Source organism: Balaenoptera musculus, chromosome 2 (genome assembly GCF_009873245.2).
Source record: "Balaenoptera musculus isolate JJ_BM4_2016_0621 chromosome 2, mBalMus1.pri.v3, whole genome shotgun sequence".
NCBI lineage: Eukaryota > Metazoa > Chordata > Mammalia > Artiodactyla > Balaenopteridae > Balaenoptera > Balaenoptera musculus.
Window position 1 is genome coordinate 24,373,994 of NC_045786.1, and position 19,015 is coordinate 24,393,008.

Sequence of the window (19,015 nt, forward strand, 5' to 3'; positions counted from 1 at the left end):
GGTAATTAAAGTTCAGAGGCATTGCATGGGGGCATGGGATAAGGTTCAAGCTCTCTTAGCAGTTGCTTCATTTTAATAAAAACGAGAGAAGACTTATTGCCCTTGATTTGAGAGAACACTTTAAGTGACTTTTGGTTGCCATATTTTACTGAGAATTCTGACTTCCCTATTTGGAAAATGCAGGTAAATTTTAAAACATATATTTAGAAGAAAAATAAGTAATTAATGAAATGAGTACCAAAAAAAGGGGAAGGGATTAAAAAATATTTTTTGTTATTGAAACATAAATAATGAAATTTTTTTTTCTTGAAAACCAGTCTCATTACTTAGAGACCCAATAGATTTGCTGAGAATAATCCATATATCAATACTAATTTATTTGAGAAAAATATTTAGTATATATTCCTGCACTGCAAATCAGCAAGGTCTCTCACTAGCTTTCTTTTTTACTTATTATATTACCTTTGCAAGCCATCACATGATTAACTTACGACACATCCCACTGTCAAATAAAGTGAAATGCCCCAATTTCAATAAAAGCTTTTTACTTTTGTCCTCCCAAAGGACTACTAGGGTGGGTTTCTCTCAGAGTTTGTTTCTGTCATGAAAAATGAAGTTAATACAGGGCTAATCCAGTTTTTTGGCCAGGGATTTTTATACTGCTTCAGTTCTAATTCAGTAAGTATTTACTACAATATAAGGAGTGGATTTGAGGTAATTTAGTTAAGTTTTAAAAATAGGACCAAGGGAGACTAGACAATAAGAGTCTAGGGCTTCCCTGGTGGCGCAGCGGTTGAGAGTCTGCCTGCCAATGCAGGGGACATGGGTTCGAGCCCTGGTCTAGGAGGATCCCACATGCCGTGGAGCAACTAGGCCCGTGAGCCACAACTACTGAGCCTGTGCGTCTGGAGCCTGTGCTCCGCAATAAGAGGCCGCGATAGTGAGAGGCCCGCGCACCGTGATGAAGAGTGGCCCGCGCTTGCCGCAGTTAGAGAAAGCTCTCACAGAAACAAAGACCCAACACAGCCAAAAATAAATAAATCAATTAATTAATTTAAAAAAAAAAAAGCAAGGTTTTTAAAAAAAAAAAAAAAGAGTCTAACTATAATGTAGTATTTCATGTGCGAGGCGCTCATAAGCCTTTTATAATTACTGCTACTTTTCATTTTCTGCTGTTCTTGTAAATTGTAATCTTCATTTGTGACCCCTCTTGTTTGCAAATGTTAAGGTATAGAAGTTTCACTGACAACTCCTATATATATCAAAAAGACCTGCAAATAAGAAACAGCAGTTCCTAATTTGCCAGGTAATTGAAATACAGTACTTTCCCCTTAGAGAAATACAGATGTTCAGCCCAGGGAAAGCGGGGGCTTTTCAGTGCACCTCATTTGTGACTACACCTTGTAATTTCAAGGAAAGAACATTATTTGAAATGTCACTAAAATCGTTCTTCATTTTTACCCCTTAAAAAACTGAAATTGTTTGAATTTTTTTTTCATTCTTTCTGTTAACAAAATATTTAAAACCTTTGGTGTTTGAAATACCAAAGAAGCTATTTAGAGATTTGCAGAAGAGCCGAAGGAACTCTAAATAAAGCATTGAGCTGGGGCCATAAACCTTGCATGCCTTGTATGTCGGGGTTCCCAGATCTGCCGCCAGGTTTGGTAATTCACCAGGACTCAAAGTTGTTATAATCACGGTTACAGTTTATTATAGTGAAAGACAGATGGCAAAATCAGCAAAGGGAAAAGTCTCATGGGGTGAATTCTGGAAACCCACACATAACGCTTCCAAGAGTGCTCTCCCAGAGAAGTTGCCCAAGGCAACTTCTTAATTCCTCCCGTAGCGTGTTGGACCAACATGTGCTAGGGATGCTCATGAGAGACTCACTGCCCAGGGCTGGCATGGGGGGCCGGCTGTGCGGGTACCCATCTTGCCCAGCACGTACCCATCTTCCAGACTCACAGAGGGAAACTGGGTGGGGGGGTCAGTATAAACCCTATGGTTGGTACAAACCATGTAGGCACAGTAGACCACTCTTACATTTAGGGAAGATTTCATGTCATTGTCGGGTTCAGTTTATCCGCTGTGTCCCCATAGGCCAGCCAAGACCTGATCCTGGAAGCAGGCCTTTCTCAGGACTGCAGTCTCAGGCCTACCACATGTGTTGGTTCTTCTCTTCACACCTCCATTCCGTCCCTTCACACAGTCTGTTGGCTCTACTTTGAAATTCCACCTGGAGTTCAATCACCCTTCACTTTGTCCATCACCACTACCCTAGTCTAAGCTATCATCCTCCCTGGACTCTTGCATTCATTTCACAATTTATTTCTGGGCTTGTTATTCTCTGCCCCTCTACAGTTTGTTCTTCCAGGAGCAGCCAGACAGATTCTTTTAAAACAAAATTCAGATCGTGTCACTCCATTGCTTATGTGGCTTCTGATCTGACTCAGGTGTGATGTGCCCTCTGAGCTGCTTTGCTGCTCGAGGTTCTCATACACCCTGCTCCACCCGCCGGCTTCCTGCTCTCCATCCAACACACTAAGTCCCCAGGCCTTCGCAGTGATGCTCTGCCTAGAAAGTGGTCCCTCTGGCCAATGCCTCAAGACTTCTTCCCTCTCTTTCTTCAAGTCTCTGCTTAAAATAAAGAAAAGCACCCTCACCTCCGTCTCCCCACAGCCTGCTCGGCGTTTATCCCCCCACATAGCCTGCATCAGTTTGCTTTCTCTGCGTCTGGTCTGTTTCTTCTTCCTGGAATGTACCCTCCGTGAAAGGAGATTGTTTATTTTCATGACTGCGCCACCCCGGTGCCTTGAACAGTGCAGCCCGTCTTAAGCACTCAATACCCATTCTTGAGTAGGTTAGTGAAGGACTAAGTACAGATCTCAACTTAGAAAGTTAAAGGCTCAGGAGAGGTCGTCAGTACAGCTTGAATGAAGTAAGTTCCTGCGAGCGGTTCCGAATAACAGGGGTGACTTTGTACAGAGAGGAAGCAAAGGGCTTGGTGGCTCCTGTTTGGTGGGTTCAGTACCAAACTGGTACTTTCATGATCAGCTAAAAATACCCCAGGTCAGTTCTTGGCTAAGTGGAGGAAATAGTTGAGAGCACCGAGAAGAAGATTAGGGATGAATTGAAATTAAGAAAAGAGCTCAGCATAAAACCCCCTACGTTCTATGACACCCCATTGCAGGTGAGCTTGCAGGGCCAATGTTGGCTTCCTGCTGGACGTGATCACAGAGTAGAGGGAATATTGCCTCCTGTGTGTTGCCTGTGGGTTTTTTCTTTTCAAAGCATCTGGCCCTACGATCTCTCAGGGTCTTGACAATAACGTAGTGTCAGGTGCTACGGTGTATGGTGTATGTGTTGTTTCCTCTTTAAACACATAGATCAGTGGACACACGGGGAGCTTAAGGAACACCCTGGGGGGAACGTGTTGGTTTAGGGACAGACTTGGCCATAAATGACAGGTTTCTGCCTTCTGCCCTGTTTTTCCACTGCTGTGCATGTCTTCCTAATATCACACGCGATTCCTCTGATATGATTGTAGCTGTGAACGGATGGGATGCGGTTGGACAGTGATGACCTGATGCTTCCAGGTTATTTCCCTTTTATTGGAGGCTGAGGAGAGATGTGATTTTCAGTGGGACACGTACACCCACGATACTAGCTACGTTCCCTTCTATTGTTGCCTCCCTGACCAATTCCCCATCAATATCTGTGGCCAAGGTGGAGGTTATAGGGAGTCGAGGTTATGATAACTAAGCCTTTTACTTCATCGGGACTCACAGCAGGTAGAAAGTGTACCTGGTCCAGTACTTGCATAAAATACCCAGGCTCCTGGTGTCCCCCCCATAGCTCAGCTCCTGCTGTCTTTGACTTGGGTAGCGGTTGAATGGATCCAGAATTGTGTATCTATAACTGATACGCATTAAAAGTGCCCTTGACATCTGTAAATAAAGGGCTTCCACTAGTGGCAAAGCAGTAAGTTAAATTGAGCTTGCTTTGGTCTCAAGTGATTCCTGTCTCACTTGCTTCATTGCATCTTGCTTTCCCCATAAGTTCATGTTTAAGAAACAGAAGGAAGGGGCCGCTGAGAGAAGGCTAATTGAGAAAAAAAGATGCTACATGTGGCCATTATTATATTTTTACACAAACACATAAGGAAAGGCATTCCATGCACATATTTCTTCTCTTTGAGAGTTTTCAGGCTGTGCTCATAATACACGGAACATTCCACATCTGTTATTTCTTTAGCTCTTTTCAGCTATGAATTATGTATCTGTTGGTGCATTTGTAGATTCAACCTTTAGGAGCGAACTCCTTGTCTGTTTTCACATCTGAGACCTAGGTTACAGGCCAGAGAGAGAAGGTTAAGTGTGGCCAAGAGTGAAAAGCTTTCCTTTCTCATTCCATCTGGTCCAGCCAAAGGGGTAAGAAAGGGTGTGAGCCGCTGTTACCATAGATTTTCAGGTTGCGGTTTCTATGGCGACCGACTTTTGCTGTCTTTTGGTAGCTAAATACAGCAGCAATACAAAACTCGTAGCTGAGTTTGGCCTTCAGGTACTGGGATCCTTGGATTCTCCCAGAATTTGCTCGAGGCCACCTATGTAGGGCCAGAACTTAATTTCTTGACCATGACATTCCCTATCCCACCTGGCAGGGTGTCTGATACCAAATAATTTAGCAGTAAGTGTTTGTGTGACTCCTGGTTGCTATTTCCTTCTCACCAACTGAAACCCCAGTGGTTCTTTGAAAGGGAGTCTGTCTTAGACAGTAGGTCATGTTGTGACCGGACTGGTGGCTCGACCCCTGTGACCCTGCTGGTGTTGCTGACCTGACTTCTGAGTTTCTGCCCAGCAGCTGGTCCCAGGCTGGCTTCCCTCCAGCTCTGGCCCCGAACACCCAGACCTGGGAGCTTGCCCTCTGCCATTCCCTCCTTTGTCCTTCTCATCTCTTTAAAGACTTGGGGAGGTTTGTTAAAGTCTCTCGGGGATGGTGAATCGCAGAGATGTTCAGTTTGTGTCACGCCCATCCTTTGCCACTTTCAGAAACCAGAAGGGGGGCCTTGTTTGTGTTATTTTTCATGTGCTCTGGGTTCTTGAACTGCAGCCCACGCATTACGTTAACTCAGAAAGCGCCATGGGGACATCATGTTTTTATGCATGCTGGAAAAAATCTGGTGAGACCTGCTAAAGAGGGCAACTTTGGTCCAGCAGTAAAGGTAACGATGAAAATCGCAAAGCCCAGATGTATAAAGAGTTCACTCAACGATGGCTTGATTTCAGGGCCCCCTACACCGCTGCCTGCATCTGCTAGATAGCGACTTGCTTTTAATTGTAAACACTAAGAATTAAAAAATACAGTCCACTCTTAGCTATCTGAGCTGTGAGTTATCCTTCCCAAATGGCTTCTGTTGACCGCTGATTATTCTGGCTCTCTCCAGTTCCTGGGTTTCAGGGAAAGCAAGATAATATTTGCATGAACTTCATGTCATGGGTGTTGGGATACGAGGAGGGGGCATCGATCTCTTATTTATGAAGCAGACGCATTTCAAAGTGATTGTCATAGCATATTTTAATTTTTTCTAGATTTTCCATGCTACTCACCATTAGTTAGAGTAATTAAGTAAGAATTGATCATAATTCTTTTTTCTGTGGATGATTTGATAATAAATGATAGTATAGTTGTATGGAGGCAGGTTTTTTTTCCCCTCAAAGCACAGACAGATTTTTTTTTTTGGTAGGTTAGGTTGTACTTTTTTTTTTTTTTTTTAAGATTTTGTTTTTTTTGATGTGGACCATTTTTTTTTTTGTCTTTATTGAATTTGTTACAATATCACTTCTGTTTTATGTTTTGGTTTTTTGGCCACGAGGCATGTGGGATCTTAGCTCCCCGACCAGGGATTGAATATGCACCCCCTGCATTGGAAGGCGAAGTCCTAACCACTGGACTGCCAGGGAGGTCCCCTAGGTCGTACTTTTAATCTCCATCTTTTCTTTCATGGATAGGCAGTTGTAAATTGCAGGATCTCAAGTAGGCAAACGGATGTAAAGAGAAGTTTAAGTTCATTCTGTCTACAGAGATTTAAGATCTAATAGAAAATGAGGACCACGTATGATGGGGCCCCAGCTACTGAACCTTCCACATATTCCCTCCTGCCTGAGAAAGGCCCCCTGGTGCAGAGGTTTGTGTGAGCTGCAGGTGTAAATGAAAGCGTGGGAATCCTTCCGTCCTGCGAGTTCTCTCTTTCCTTCCGTGGGCAGCCAGTGTACAGTGAATTTCCGTGTCGATGGCACAAAGTCAAGGATAAGGTGAAACTCTGCCCCCTGTTTCTTCTCAGCTCCATTTATAACCAGAAGAACCCACATAAACAAATCAGATAAACTTTTTTTTTTAAACTGAAATTTTTATTGAGATAATTGTACATTCACATGCAGTTGTAAGACATAATACAGAGAGAGACCCCATATACCTACTCTTCACCCAGTTTTCCCCAATGGTGACACCTTGGATAAAAAACACAGTTTTGCAGCCAGGATATTGACATTGATACAATCCATGATCTTACTCGGATGGCCCCAGTTTTACATGTGTTCATTTGTGTGTGTGTACTTTAAAAAAATTTTTTATTTTATTTTATTAAAAAAATTTTTTTTGAAGTATGGTTGATTTACAGTGTTTCAGGTATACAGCAAAGTGATTCAGTTATACATATATATATATATATATATATATTCAGAGTCTTTTCCGTTATAAGTTATTACAAGATATTGAATATGGTTCCCTGTGGTATACAGTAGGTCCCTGTTGTTTACCTGTTTTATATATAGTGGTGTGTATATGTTAATCCCAAACTCCTAATTTATCCCTCCCCCCTTTCCCCTTTGGTAACCATAAGTTTGTTATCTATGTCTGTGAGTCTGTTTCAACAAATCCCATAAACTTTTACATGAATAGATAGTGTTCTGTGTTTAACCTTAAAGAAAAGGAATGGATGAGTTTAGAATAGTAGAAACCTGACTTAAAGCCCCCCCAATATTTAAGAACATTGGAGTCGGTGGAGAGATTTCTAGATTCCAACAGAATTACTTTTTGCCTAATTATCTTGATTGTGCTCAGAGTAAGCACAAGCACACATGGCACATATAACGCGCCTTTGCAAAGGAATTTGGAACATTTGATCATTTCACTTGTGGTTTTGTACAAATTAGTCCCCTTGCTGGACCTTGGTTGTTTTTGAGCTTCCAGGGCTCCTGGGAGACTTCAGGTCCATCAGCCAGGGGGGTGGTGAGCAGGGCGTGGCCGACGCGTCACAATTCCTTGTTCTCCTGTAGTAAGTTACACACCTTTGGGATATCTTTGGAATATACAGTATATTAACATGCTCAGACCCTTCAGGATAGCGTACAGAATAAAAACGCAAATCAAGCTGTGGAGACTTCACCTGGACGCCCACATCATCCTCTAGTGGAAAGTCATTGCAGCGATGTTGACCATCGCTTCAGTTGTTGAGCCCAGACAGGACGGAAGAAATGGTACCAGCCACTCCCCACACGTAATCTCGTTATCCTCAGGATAACCCGACATGCAGGTATGATTAGTCTTCCTGTAACTTGAGGAAAATCAGAGAAGCTCATCTCCTGTCCTACCTCACACAGAGCCTATGGTGGAAGCAGGACCCAAATGCACATCTTAACCGACTTCAGTCTTAACTGTATCTAAATAAGTGGTTCTCAACTGGGGAGGATCTGGCAGTTCTCTCAGTGTCTGGAGGCATCTTGACGACGACACAGAGCTGGGAGAGATGCTACTGGCATCTGTGGGTAGAAGCTGGAGATGGACGGAACATCCTGTGTGCACAGGACAGCCCCTACTAACAAGGCATCAGTTGCCCCAGGATGCCAGCAGTGCCCAGGTGGAGAAACCCTGGCTAGAGAATGGGTGCTTTTCTTACCAGGAGGTTAGGTTGACCCATGGAAGGCAAGGGCAGCCGGGATTTGAGGACGATGCTTGAGATTTTCACTGTTCTTAGACCTGTGCCAGGCTGGCTGGCAGTCGGCACTTTCCCATTGGGAATCTTCTCCGCCTGTGGCAGAAAGAACACAGATGAATGTAAGCTCCTGTGTTTCAGTAGCTCCTGCTGTGTCCAGAAAGGGCAGGACACAGAGTCAACCTTGCCCATCACTGACTCTTCATTCTCCCTCTGAAGGCTGGATTCCACATGCGGGGAGACAGTTCAGGGCCATTGGCCTTGTTTCCATGACAACAGTTGAGTTGCATTGAGGGCTCTCTGTAGAAGGGGACACCCAGCAATAATTTTGTCAACCGCATCCTGGCAGTGGGGTGTGAGGCTGGGGAAAAGCTAACCCCCAGAGCCCCGACTGTGGTTTTCTTTAGCCCACAGCCCTCAGGCTGGACACGTGGGGAGATACCCTAGCTCATTAGGAGAGAAGTAACTAAGCTTAAGAACAGACGGTATAATCACTGTTTACCTGTACCCTCAGCATAGGCTCTGTTTTTTTCTCATAGTGGTGCTGTAAGTAAGGTTGAATTTCTTGCCACTTACAATGCTTTTATGGTGCTTAAGTATTAATGAAAGGCATTCTCATTGCCCCTGTTGTTTGAAAACAACCAGTGTACCAGTTTTTGGACTTACTGTGGAAATAGTCCTGCTGTAATCGCCTGTTATGAATTCTTGTGGTTCAGGTTGAAGTATATAGTACTACGTTTTCTCATGACTATTTTTTAACTTGATTGAATGCAGGACTACTTGAAAAAATTGCTGCTTACAGCTGTAAGTAAAAAAATGGAAACGCTTATTAGTGTTCAGCTTATAGATTTTTTATTACCTTTTTGTGATAAATATTTCATTGGCTGAGTTTAATTCAGTGCGACGGAATTGAAATATAATAATGCTATTGATTTAATAAATGCTGGCATCCTAATGTCCATTTTTAGATGAAACTAATATAATGAGGGTAATTATCTAATGAACATATGAGCACTAGATCTTTGGTAAAACAAAAAGAGGAACAGTATGATGAACTGCATTGGATTTTTTTTTTAGCATAACATAGCATGCTGATATGAATAAAGGAATTAAAGCCTAGGTCATTATATATTGATTTGAATGTAGTACTAATTAAAACCTTCCTTTGACTTTTCTGAAGCCTGTTCTTGGAAATTATGCAAATTAATTGAGGCCTTTGAAAAGATGCCTATGCAATGTTTGAGGTCCCTGCGGACCAAAAACTGGCATGTTGGAACTGAAAAAATTATATGGTGCAGTGTTTTTGTGTATGATGCATTCAAAGATTTTAGTACTTAAAAAAAATGTGGAGGCGGGTTGAATTGCATTATCAGTTTTTTTGTCCATTTTTTTTCATATCAACATAAGCAAAAAGAAAACCGGAGGATTAAAGATTGAGGATCAGATGACCACCACTAAGGAAATTCCTGGAGCATTTGATTGTGGAACTCAGGCCGTAAGAATTAGGTTTCTGCACAGGGAATGAGGCACTGCTTTTCTTACATGAATATCCTCACCAAGTGCATTTTAATTGTGTTGTGTTAATTAGTTTGAACTCCCTCTCCCCTGTGCCACATTCTTCATATTTTTATATCGTGTGGGGTGTATTTATCTAATGAAGCAGGGCTGGCAAGAAGCATCAGCTGTCTTGGGAGTCTGTGATCATAGCACATACTAAATTGTAAGAGCGTAATTGGCAATGCTTCCAGCCTCTAAAGTAAATGGAGAGCAGTGGGTTAAGATCCAGGAGGCATTTGAGAGATGAGTTGAACCTAAGACGATCGAATGTTCTTTCTTTTTCCTTGTCTTCTGTCTCTCAATTAGTAATACTCTTCTCCTCCTTCCATAGATTAATACTCCGTCACTTATCTGTTTCATAGAGAACCTCAGTATTTACCCTGAAGCTTCGTCGTTCTGCCAACGACCAATATTAAGGCAGCTCTGTACAGTAGTGTTTCTTAAATAGCGATGCTTGATTCTTCCAGAGTCAGGTTGTGCTTTCTTCTCAGGGCTGGTAGTCCCTTCAGAGGCACTTAGGGGACCAGTGTGTACCTGGGTATGCTCTGAGGTTGTCTGATGTCCTCTGTGTCACAGGTGAAATAAAGTGGGACACCAGCCGAACTGTAAAGGCAGAACAACCAGCTATATTGTGTTTTGTCCAGACTTCTTCTTCCAGCGTTGTACTTGTATTTATCACATCTCTGTCATTTTGTAACTAAATTTCAAGCTTCTCAATGTCGGGAACCACATCCTCTTTTTTGTTCTTCATTCAGTACACAGGTTAGTGCTTAACATAGGGTATTGAAAAATACCACTGGCAGGCTGAGACTCATGGGGACTTTGCAGCTGGGGACGTTTACTAGATGAACCACATTTATCAGGTAAACCTGTCTGGGTTCACACTGATAATGTTATGAGAGATAGGTATCAATGACGGATAACTTGTAGAGCATCATAGGCATTTACTGGACACGTTTTTAAAATCTTCGTGGCTTAAAGAACACGAAGGCAGTTAGTAAAAAAATAATGGTTCATTGTTGATAAAGACTGATTGACTTTATATATAAACATTGGGAGGTAATTTTAGTGTCAAAATGTTCTCTCTGACGGTTTTTTCATAAACCATTGAAAAGTGCTGTGAATTGACAGCAGAAATTGGAGGTTTTCAGTTAGTGGTCAGTATTCATAGCTATCGCTTTTTAACTTGGCAATATCTGTCTTTGAGATAGCATCTTAGGAGCTTATAGGTTATAAGGGTTTTGTTTGTTTGTTTGTTTACCATTAGCAATAAAAAACGCAAAGATCCATTTTGGTCTTTGCTTCCCGGTCTGTGCCGTAACCTGATAGCTAATCACACACAACTAGGTAATCTGATGACTAGATCATGTACTTAGCGTCAGACCACATGGATTTGAGTCCTGGCTCCTCTTGTGAGCTGTGTGTTCTTGCTTAGGTAACTTAACTTCTCTGTGCCCCAGTTTCCTCTCTAAGATGGATCCTACCCCATAGTCTGTTGTGAGGGGAAAATAATAATACAAGGAAAGCGCTCACATGTATTTACAATATGTTCCTTGCTGTTACCCTTTCTACCGGCTTGAATATTATAAACCAAACCAAGCCACTCTCGGTGCAGTCAGTATATCTTAGTAGGAGTGAGTGAAAGCTCCGTGGGGTCAGGAGAGAAGAAAGCTGATGAAATTCATGTGGATTACGGAAGTTGATGTGTATATAATCTCTTTTACATTGTCATTCGACTGAAAATAAGGTTCCCTGAAGAGCAATTGTTAAGGTAGGCTAGTAAGACAGCCCTCCAATAAAATGAATGGTATTTTACTTCTGATCAATATAAAACTACTTCAGGGCAAAAATAAAATGTGTAGCCATGAATGGAGATGGGAATGACATTGCCAGCCTGTCTTAAGGAGTTTTTCTGTAAACAGTTTAACTGGACTCCAGTTCGTTTGAATAAACAGTATTTCATGAATGTGACAGGCACATTTGTAAATGTCCTGAGGATTTACTACTTACTCCTGATCTCAGGAATAACATCATTCTTGATCCAATAATTTAGAGGTGTGAAGGATTCTCTAGAGTTTTGCAAAGGCCAGAATGTATCTTTCAACCCACAGTGAATTTCCCATTACCTCTCAGTAGATAATCTGTTTTGTGAATCATTTCAGGGACCAGGAACGAACTCTCTGTCTCTCTGTCTCTGTCTCTGTCTCCCTCTCCCCACTTAGAACTGAGAATGATTAGCTGGTGTTTGTAAATGAATGCATGTACTCTGACTGCATTAACAGCCTGAAGTAAATGGTCTAGGAGTGATAAATTTGTTTTTCAATGAGAATATCTGTACCCTTTCTTATATACTAATATGGATGTACATTTATACACACAAAGAGCTCAGATGGTCTGTGTATTGGCTTATTTAGAAATTAACTGGTGTTGAATTTTTTATCATAAAAATCTCTATGTTTGTTAGGCGTGCCAAACGACTCCTTTTGCCTCTGAAATCAGACTTAAAAGCCTCAATCCAGTATCTTAAGACCCAGTCTCCCTAACTAAATTCACTGTTCCACCTTCTCAGAATCTTTTCTTTGTCATTCTAAGTCTCATGCTTTTTATATTCAAAATTAAGGTTCACTCCTTTAAATCCCTGGACTGCCGTCATCTTGGTGGTTATAATTTTTTGATGCTACAAGTAAAAATAGTGTTTGTTCTGAAATTTTTTCCAGACCTGGATCTTCCATAGCTGTTCTTCATGTCTTTTCCTTCTCCCTTTTGACAAATGCAGTTTTTGTGTGTATTTTGTGCATCACCTAGTGGCATGGTGTGTGGAACCCCAGTGGTTTCTAATGAATGCCGAACGAATGCATGAATGAATGATAGAATATAGAATCAGAACGGATGTCAAGAAATCTAGTTTCTGATGCTCCTCCAGCTTAATTCAATAATTATTTCTTGGCATCTTTCTTGAATGAACTGCATAACGTAAATGAGAGGGTTTGGCATTGACTGGAAAATATTGCATGTACTGCATGGCTAACAGTCATGTGTTTTAAAGATTTCCAGTGACCAGAAATCTAATGAAAATACTGCCCTTCCTCTCGAGTTCAAAGTTTCTGGCATTACCGTTCATGAATAACATAAATATTCGAGTAGCAGATTTATAATCATAATCAAACTCATAATCATTATGGGTCTTTGCTCTTGGATTTAAAAATTTTTCATTTTGTTGACTTGCTTTTGAAACTGGTGGGACTTGTACACATTATTACCAGGAGTTTTCTTTTTTTTTTTCCTTTTAAATGCTGATTAAAAAGTGACCTTGGGCTTCCCTGGTGTCGCAGTGGTTGAGAGTCTGCCTGCCAATGCAGGGGACGCGGGTTCGAGCCCTGGTCTGGGAGGATCCCACATGCTGCGGAGCAACTCGGCCCGTGAGCCACAACTACTGAGCCTGCGCGTCTGGAGCCTGTGCTCCGCAACAAGAGAGGCTGCGATAGTGAGAGGCCCGCACACCGCGATGAAGAGTGGCCCCCTCTCGCCGCAACTAGAGAAAGCCCTCGCATAGAAACGAAGACCCAACACAGCCATACATACATACATACATACATACATACATAAAAAGAATGTAAGCAGACAAGAATAGCATTAAAAAAAAAAAAAAAAAAGTGACCTTAAGAAAGTGGAAGTTAGGGCTGGGGATAAAGGGATGTATTTTATAGTTTTCAAGTTCCTTTCTGAAATTTGGAGCTCAAGTTTAATAAGGTATAACAGATAGATGTGGATATTTGAGACCAAAATATAAAAAACCTATGTGTGTATGCAGCTACCTCCCAAAACGTCCGGCTTCTTTTTCAGTATATTAAACAAGAGAGTTTAAGAGTTTTCACATAGTTTGGAACAAAAAACAGATGCATTTCCACAAGTAAGAAATTTGTGTGCTTGCAACTGAAACCTAGTAGAAATAATTTAAGGTGTAGGAAATCTGAGCCATGATTCACAAGGGAAAACCTGTTTCTAAAACTTTGTTCACTAGGCATTATTTTTAAACTGTTTAATATTTTAATGTCATCAGGACAGAACATTGTCAACAATATTTTAATTGTTTAAAAATATGTCATTAACATTTTATTTTCACCCCACATGTGGCCATGGATGATTTTGAGGTGGGTCGTATTTCTTATGTATGAGCAGAGAGAGAGATTCTCAGAGGTTGACAAGGGAGCACAGGGACATCTAGAAAGAAGTAAGAAAATGTGTGGTATCTGCACAAAGTGATCCCCTCTTAACCTACAGGTACTGTTTGATGCAGGGTGCCATGGAATCATTAACGATAAGCATTTATAATAGAGTCTACAGCCTTAAAAAGAGAAAGTTATCTGAGGACGAGATTGCTGTCGTAAGCTTGTATGCTTTATTTCTAAGGAAAGGCAGGTCCCACTAGACAACTGTGAATCAAGTAAGGCAGCAGGTAAAGGACAATTACTAGTGTAGGGTTCCTGGGGGCTTTAGGGTTTCCAGCCCAGCATTGGGAGCTGTGATTGAGCAACCTTCTGGCAGAGATATGGGATGGGTGTAGACTTGGCTAAAGACTTCAAGTCAGTGGTCAAGGTCACAGTGAGAGCCTGGCATGTAGAAAGTGCCTGGGGGTTATGGGTCAACCCTACTTAGAAGGCTGGCTCTACTCAGAGTGCAGAGGGAGGGACAAAAGTGTGTGGGTCAAAGAGTGGGCACACAGTCTGAAATCAAGAGGGGATTTGGACGGTGGGTAGACCAGAAGCCCAGAATGCTGTCAGGACAGCCCTACAGCAGAAACAAAAGGAGAAGCAAACGGGAGAGCAGGTGAGAGATCAAAATTGCAAGGAGAGCCCTAGTGTTCGAGGCAGCCAGGGAACAGGCACGAGTTTCCTGTTATTGGTGAACCGCATCTCAAGAACGTTTAGCCGTGTAGCTGTGAGTAATGGGAGAGACACTGCAGCAAGGAAGGACATTGCTAGCAGAGGGAAACGGAAGAACTTCCGTGAAAATAGTACATTCATCTTGCCTGTTTATCATAGCTACACGTGTCATTAGTGCCTGAGGACATTTATGTAATACCAAATAGTATCATAACGACTGCTGGATAAACTTGTTGAGTACATTCAGGCAACGTTTTATAGTATGTCTTAATTTTAGAATAATTCCTCTTTTCAGAAGGTTAAAGGGTTTTGTGCCTAAAATGGAAAAAATATTTATCTGCAAAATCCACTTATGTGATTCAGTTCTTATTGATAGTGAGACACTGGGGTGCGTTGATGTTTGCTGAGAGCGTTAACTTTTAATCTTTTCTTTCAGTCATTTTGGGTTTCCTACTTTTGTATTAACACCTGTGGTTTCTGGCTCTGCCTTGGTGTTTGGGGTGATGTGTGTTGATTTGCATTAAATCTCTATGCTGTTTCTTTTGATTCCTTTTCCAAGCCACCTTTCAAAGTAAATGCTTTATTTTCAGTAATTAAAAAAAGGAAATCATCTCCTGTACCTAAGAATATTTTTTAATCAAGTGATGATTGTTAAGTTCAACGAGTTTTCGTCATACAAGTCCTTGCCCATGGAGCACATTACCCCCCTCGTTCTGATCAACCCCCTCCCTGCACGAGGCACCGTGTGCTCCAGCCAGACCCAGCATTTGTTGCTCACCCACTGGGTACGGAGACTTGCAGGCAGCTGTGGCCACAGGAGAAATGACAGGTCCTTGTGGTTCTATAGGCATTTACATTCTGTACCTGCTTTGGTAAAGCAAAGCGGTGGTGGTGAGTTTAATAAGTGGATCTGGTGTCATACACTGTCCTGTTCTGATCAGCTTTTGTGGGAGGAGCTGGCACAGCCCTGTGGGCTCCGCACGGTCCTCAGAGTTGGATGTATTTAGAATGGCACCCTTGAATTAATGAAAAACCCACTTTAGGTTCCACATATAGGTGATATCGTATGATATTTGTCTTTGTCTGACTTACTTCACTTAGTATGATCATGTCTAGGTCCATCCATGTTGCTGCAAATGGCATTATTTCATTTTTTTTTACGGCTGAGTAATATTCCATCGTATATATATACACACACACACCATATTTACGAAACACAAATAGAGTCACAGACATAGAAAACAAACTTATGGTTATCAGAGTGGGGGGTGGATAAATTAGGAGTTTGGGATTAAAGTATACACATGACTGTATGTAGAATAGATAACCAACAAGGACCTACTGTGTAGCACAGGGAACTCTACTCAGTATCTTGTAATAATCTATAATGGAAAAAAAATCTGAAAAAGAATATATGTATGTATGTATAACTGAATTACTTTGCTGTACACCTGAAACTAGCATCGTAAATCAACTATATTTCAATAAAAATTTTTTTAAAATCCACTTTACATTGGCAGATAAAAGAAAGTCATAGATCCCCAGATATTTTTGTACTTCTCACCCAAGTGATGTATTTAGAAACAGGAGGATTTACTTGCAGCTATTATTTCCTCAGGGACAGGCTGCAGAGACATTTATTTATCCACTACTGTTTATACAGCCTGTGAGTTATGAGGTGACCTTCATCTCTGCAAGATACATCCTGGTGTCCAGAGTCCCGCCAGCCTCATCTGTTGCTGTGTAGCTAAAGTGGTTATTGAAATTTGTTTTCTTGAGAAGGCAGGAAAGCTCCACTCACACACATAAGGTTGCTGTGAATTGTCTATAAAACTGCCAGGCGCCTATTAAACGGGGGGTGTGGCTCATCTTTATAGAGCAGGAGACGGCTTCTGATTGGGCACAGGGCTGTTTTGGAGTCTTCTATACCCACATGTCCAAGGACCAATATCAGTACCAGTAACTGATAACCTGAGTGCTCTTCAGCACAGAAGACAAGCTGTATCCCCCAAAAGATCCTCCCCGAAGCCTGCAGAGTGACTCCGGTAGCAAGAGGCCATGTTTTCTGAGGAGGCCTCTGCCGTGTTTTAAATGACTGATCGCTTCTGTTACCCTGCCGAGCTTTCCTGGTGGCCCCTAGGAAGATCAAAGCTGTGCGGTGTGAATTTTTTTTTTTGCTTAGTATAAATTTAAGCCTGGCCGCCAAGGCTTGTTTCTCCCTTGGAGAAGCAATTGAGCCTGCAGAAAATAATTAAATCCGTGATATCTTGCCATAATTAGAAATCTGAAATGGGGGAGGGTTAATTATTTCAATCCGATTTCAGCCGCCCACTAAAACGATCAAGGAAAGCATCCGGACAGTTACCGAGTTAGCTTACAATACCATTGCTTTTAATATTTTCGTCCTTTTCCCCGTAGGACCACGCAGATTTGAGAAGCCATTTCTTCACAGTTGGGATGAAGCTTGAAACAGTGAACGTGAGGGAGCCCTTTCACATCTGTCCTGCATCGGTGACCAAGGTGAGGTCCCTCCCTTGCTTTTCACCTCCACCTCCGGAGTGGGTCCAGTAAGTCTTTCTACTCCAAGCCAACCAGATGAAATAGGCTCGTGTGGGGATCTGTGGTGATGCAAGTAAACCCAAGGAGGAGGGCCTCCTCTCCAGTACAGTGCTGTCTCAAGCTCCCTTTTTATCACTGATATCCGAGCGAGTGTGGTCAGATGCCTCCTCTTGCAATGGGTGGGGTGAACTTCACTTGCCCTCCGATAGTAGGCGCTATCGTGTCTACCGAGGACCGGATGCAGACGCTCGTGTCCTGCAGAGACTTGGAGGAAGATTCAGAGGCTCAGCTGTGAGTTCACAGCCGTGAACTCAGCCACCGAATAGGTGCCACCTTCTCTTACTGACCACAGTGACATGGAAACTGCCACTTGTCCCTGTGCTCGTGAGAAGAAACCACTGATGAGTTTGTAATCTTTGTAATAGTAACTTGGCCCTCCTGCTGCACTGATAATAGTTCATATGATCTATTTTGCAAATATTTGAAAATGGTGAAAAGCAAGTTCCCATCTCCAGGGGATCAGCGCTTCACTTCCTTTCTCTCATCTGCTTTCATTGACTAAAGGAAAAGTCATACGTCTAAGATTCGTAGATTTAAAATGAAAGTACCGTTTCACGCAGACATTTTTATTATGGCCTTGATAGTCTTTTAAGATTATAATTTCCCTTCCGCATCAAAGAAATCTCAACGAAGTTACCTATCATAACATATAAAGTATGTGTTTCTACCTTAAAAAAATATATATGTATATACATATATACACACACACACACACACACCATTTATGTCCTGTTAATGGTGGGAGAAACCAACAAACTAAGATTCTTAGCCAACATGTTTTACTTAACGGCCTTCTGTGCATTTCCTGGGGTTCAAAAGTCAATTCCATTTTAATTTCTTTTTCTGAAGGAGACGGGATTGTTAATGTGGTGATTAATAGTATGAAGTTGTTTGAGTCATGCTTTTTTATTTATGATTTTATTCAAGATTTGGTAAAATTTGAGAAATACAGTGGTAATCATGTATTACAGAATATGGGAAATGGTTATAATGAAATGTCCTTCTTTTCTGAAGATTTTTTTCTTTAGTGAACGTAAATTATTTTGTAACTGTTAAAGCAATTTATTTAAAGGATAGCTGCATAGAACAAATAATGACTTACGCTCTGAATGATCATCTCGGGTTGAAGTGCAAGTGTTCATACACCATTCATTTATAACTTTTTTATTTGAAATGGCCTTTAGGGTTCTTATTGTGTGTTCTGGTAGTTGGCACATTTTTCCAAAACTAAGGAGCGATACCTTGTTGAACCCTGGCCGGAATTCCTCTTTGTTCCAAGCGGGTGATTCGGTAACGCCAGCTGCCCATTTATCTGGGTATGTGTCATCCTCTTCTCGTTCTAAGAGGCCGTGGTGTCATCTTCACCTGGTGTTTATAAAATAAAACAAACCGAGGTGCAGTCTGTCAGTGGTCGACGCTCACATTTTTCTACCTTTAAATAATTGTAATACATAATGTTAGAATGTGACATCCTAATTATCATTAGTTTCAGCCCAGATATCTTCATCTCATTGAATAGACTTCCAGGGACAGTAGTTTGGTTTTCACAAAAAAGAATCTTCTCTCTAAATACATGTTATTGGAGGTTGGGGGTGAGGAGATATTCTCTCTGGTTTTTAAGTCACTTTTCATTTTATTTTTTCTTACCCTTTGTACCTAAGATAAAATACTTAAGTCATTCTGTTTCACATTTATCCTTCCTTCTTCCTCCTCTTACTGGCCGTGTACTGCTGCCTCTTAGAACTTGGGTCAGCACCTCCCCAGGTGCAGGACTCACCTACAGGTCATGAAGTAGTAGAATACTTTTAATGTAGAAGCTGTTTATAATTAAATTTATTTCTATTAACTTTGGAAAAGGTTTTAGAATATTACGTTTGAGACTATAACACACTGTGCTGTTGTTAAGTACTCATCCTAATGAAAATTTCATTTTTATCTTCCTTGGGGCTTTTCTTCATGGCACAGC

General features: G+C 41.5%; 1 protein-coding gene across 3 annotated transcripts in view; it reads left to right on the top strand.

Moving 5' to 3' along the window:
- SFMBT2 (Scm like with four mbt domains 2) overlaps positions 1 to 19,015 on the top strand; it is a 222,412-nt gene that overhangs the window by 124,803 nt on the left and 78,594 nt on the right. For all 3 annotated transcript variants that reach the window (XM_036844256.1, XM_036844255.1, XM_036844257.1), the window contains one exon: positions 16,849 to 16,950. In XM_036844256.1, coding sequence (XP_036700151.1) covers positions 16,849 to 16,950 — 102 coding nt within the window. The remainder of the gene's footprint in view (positions 1 to 16,848; positions 16,951 to 19,015) is intronic.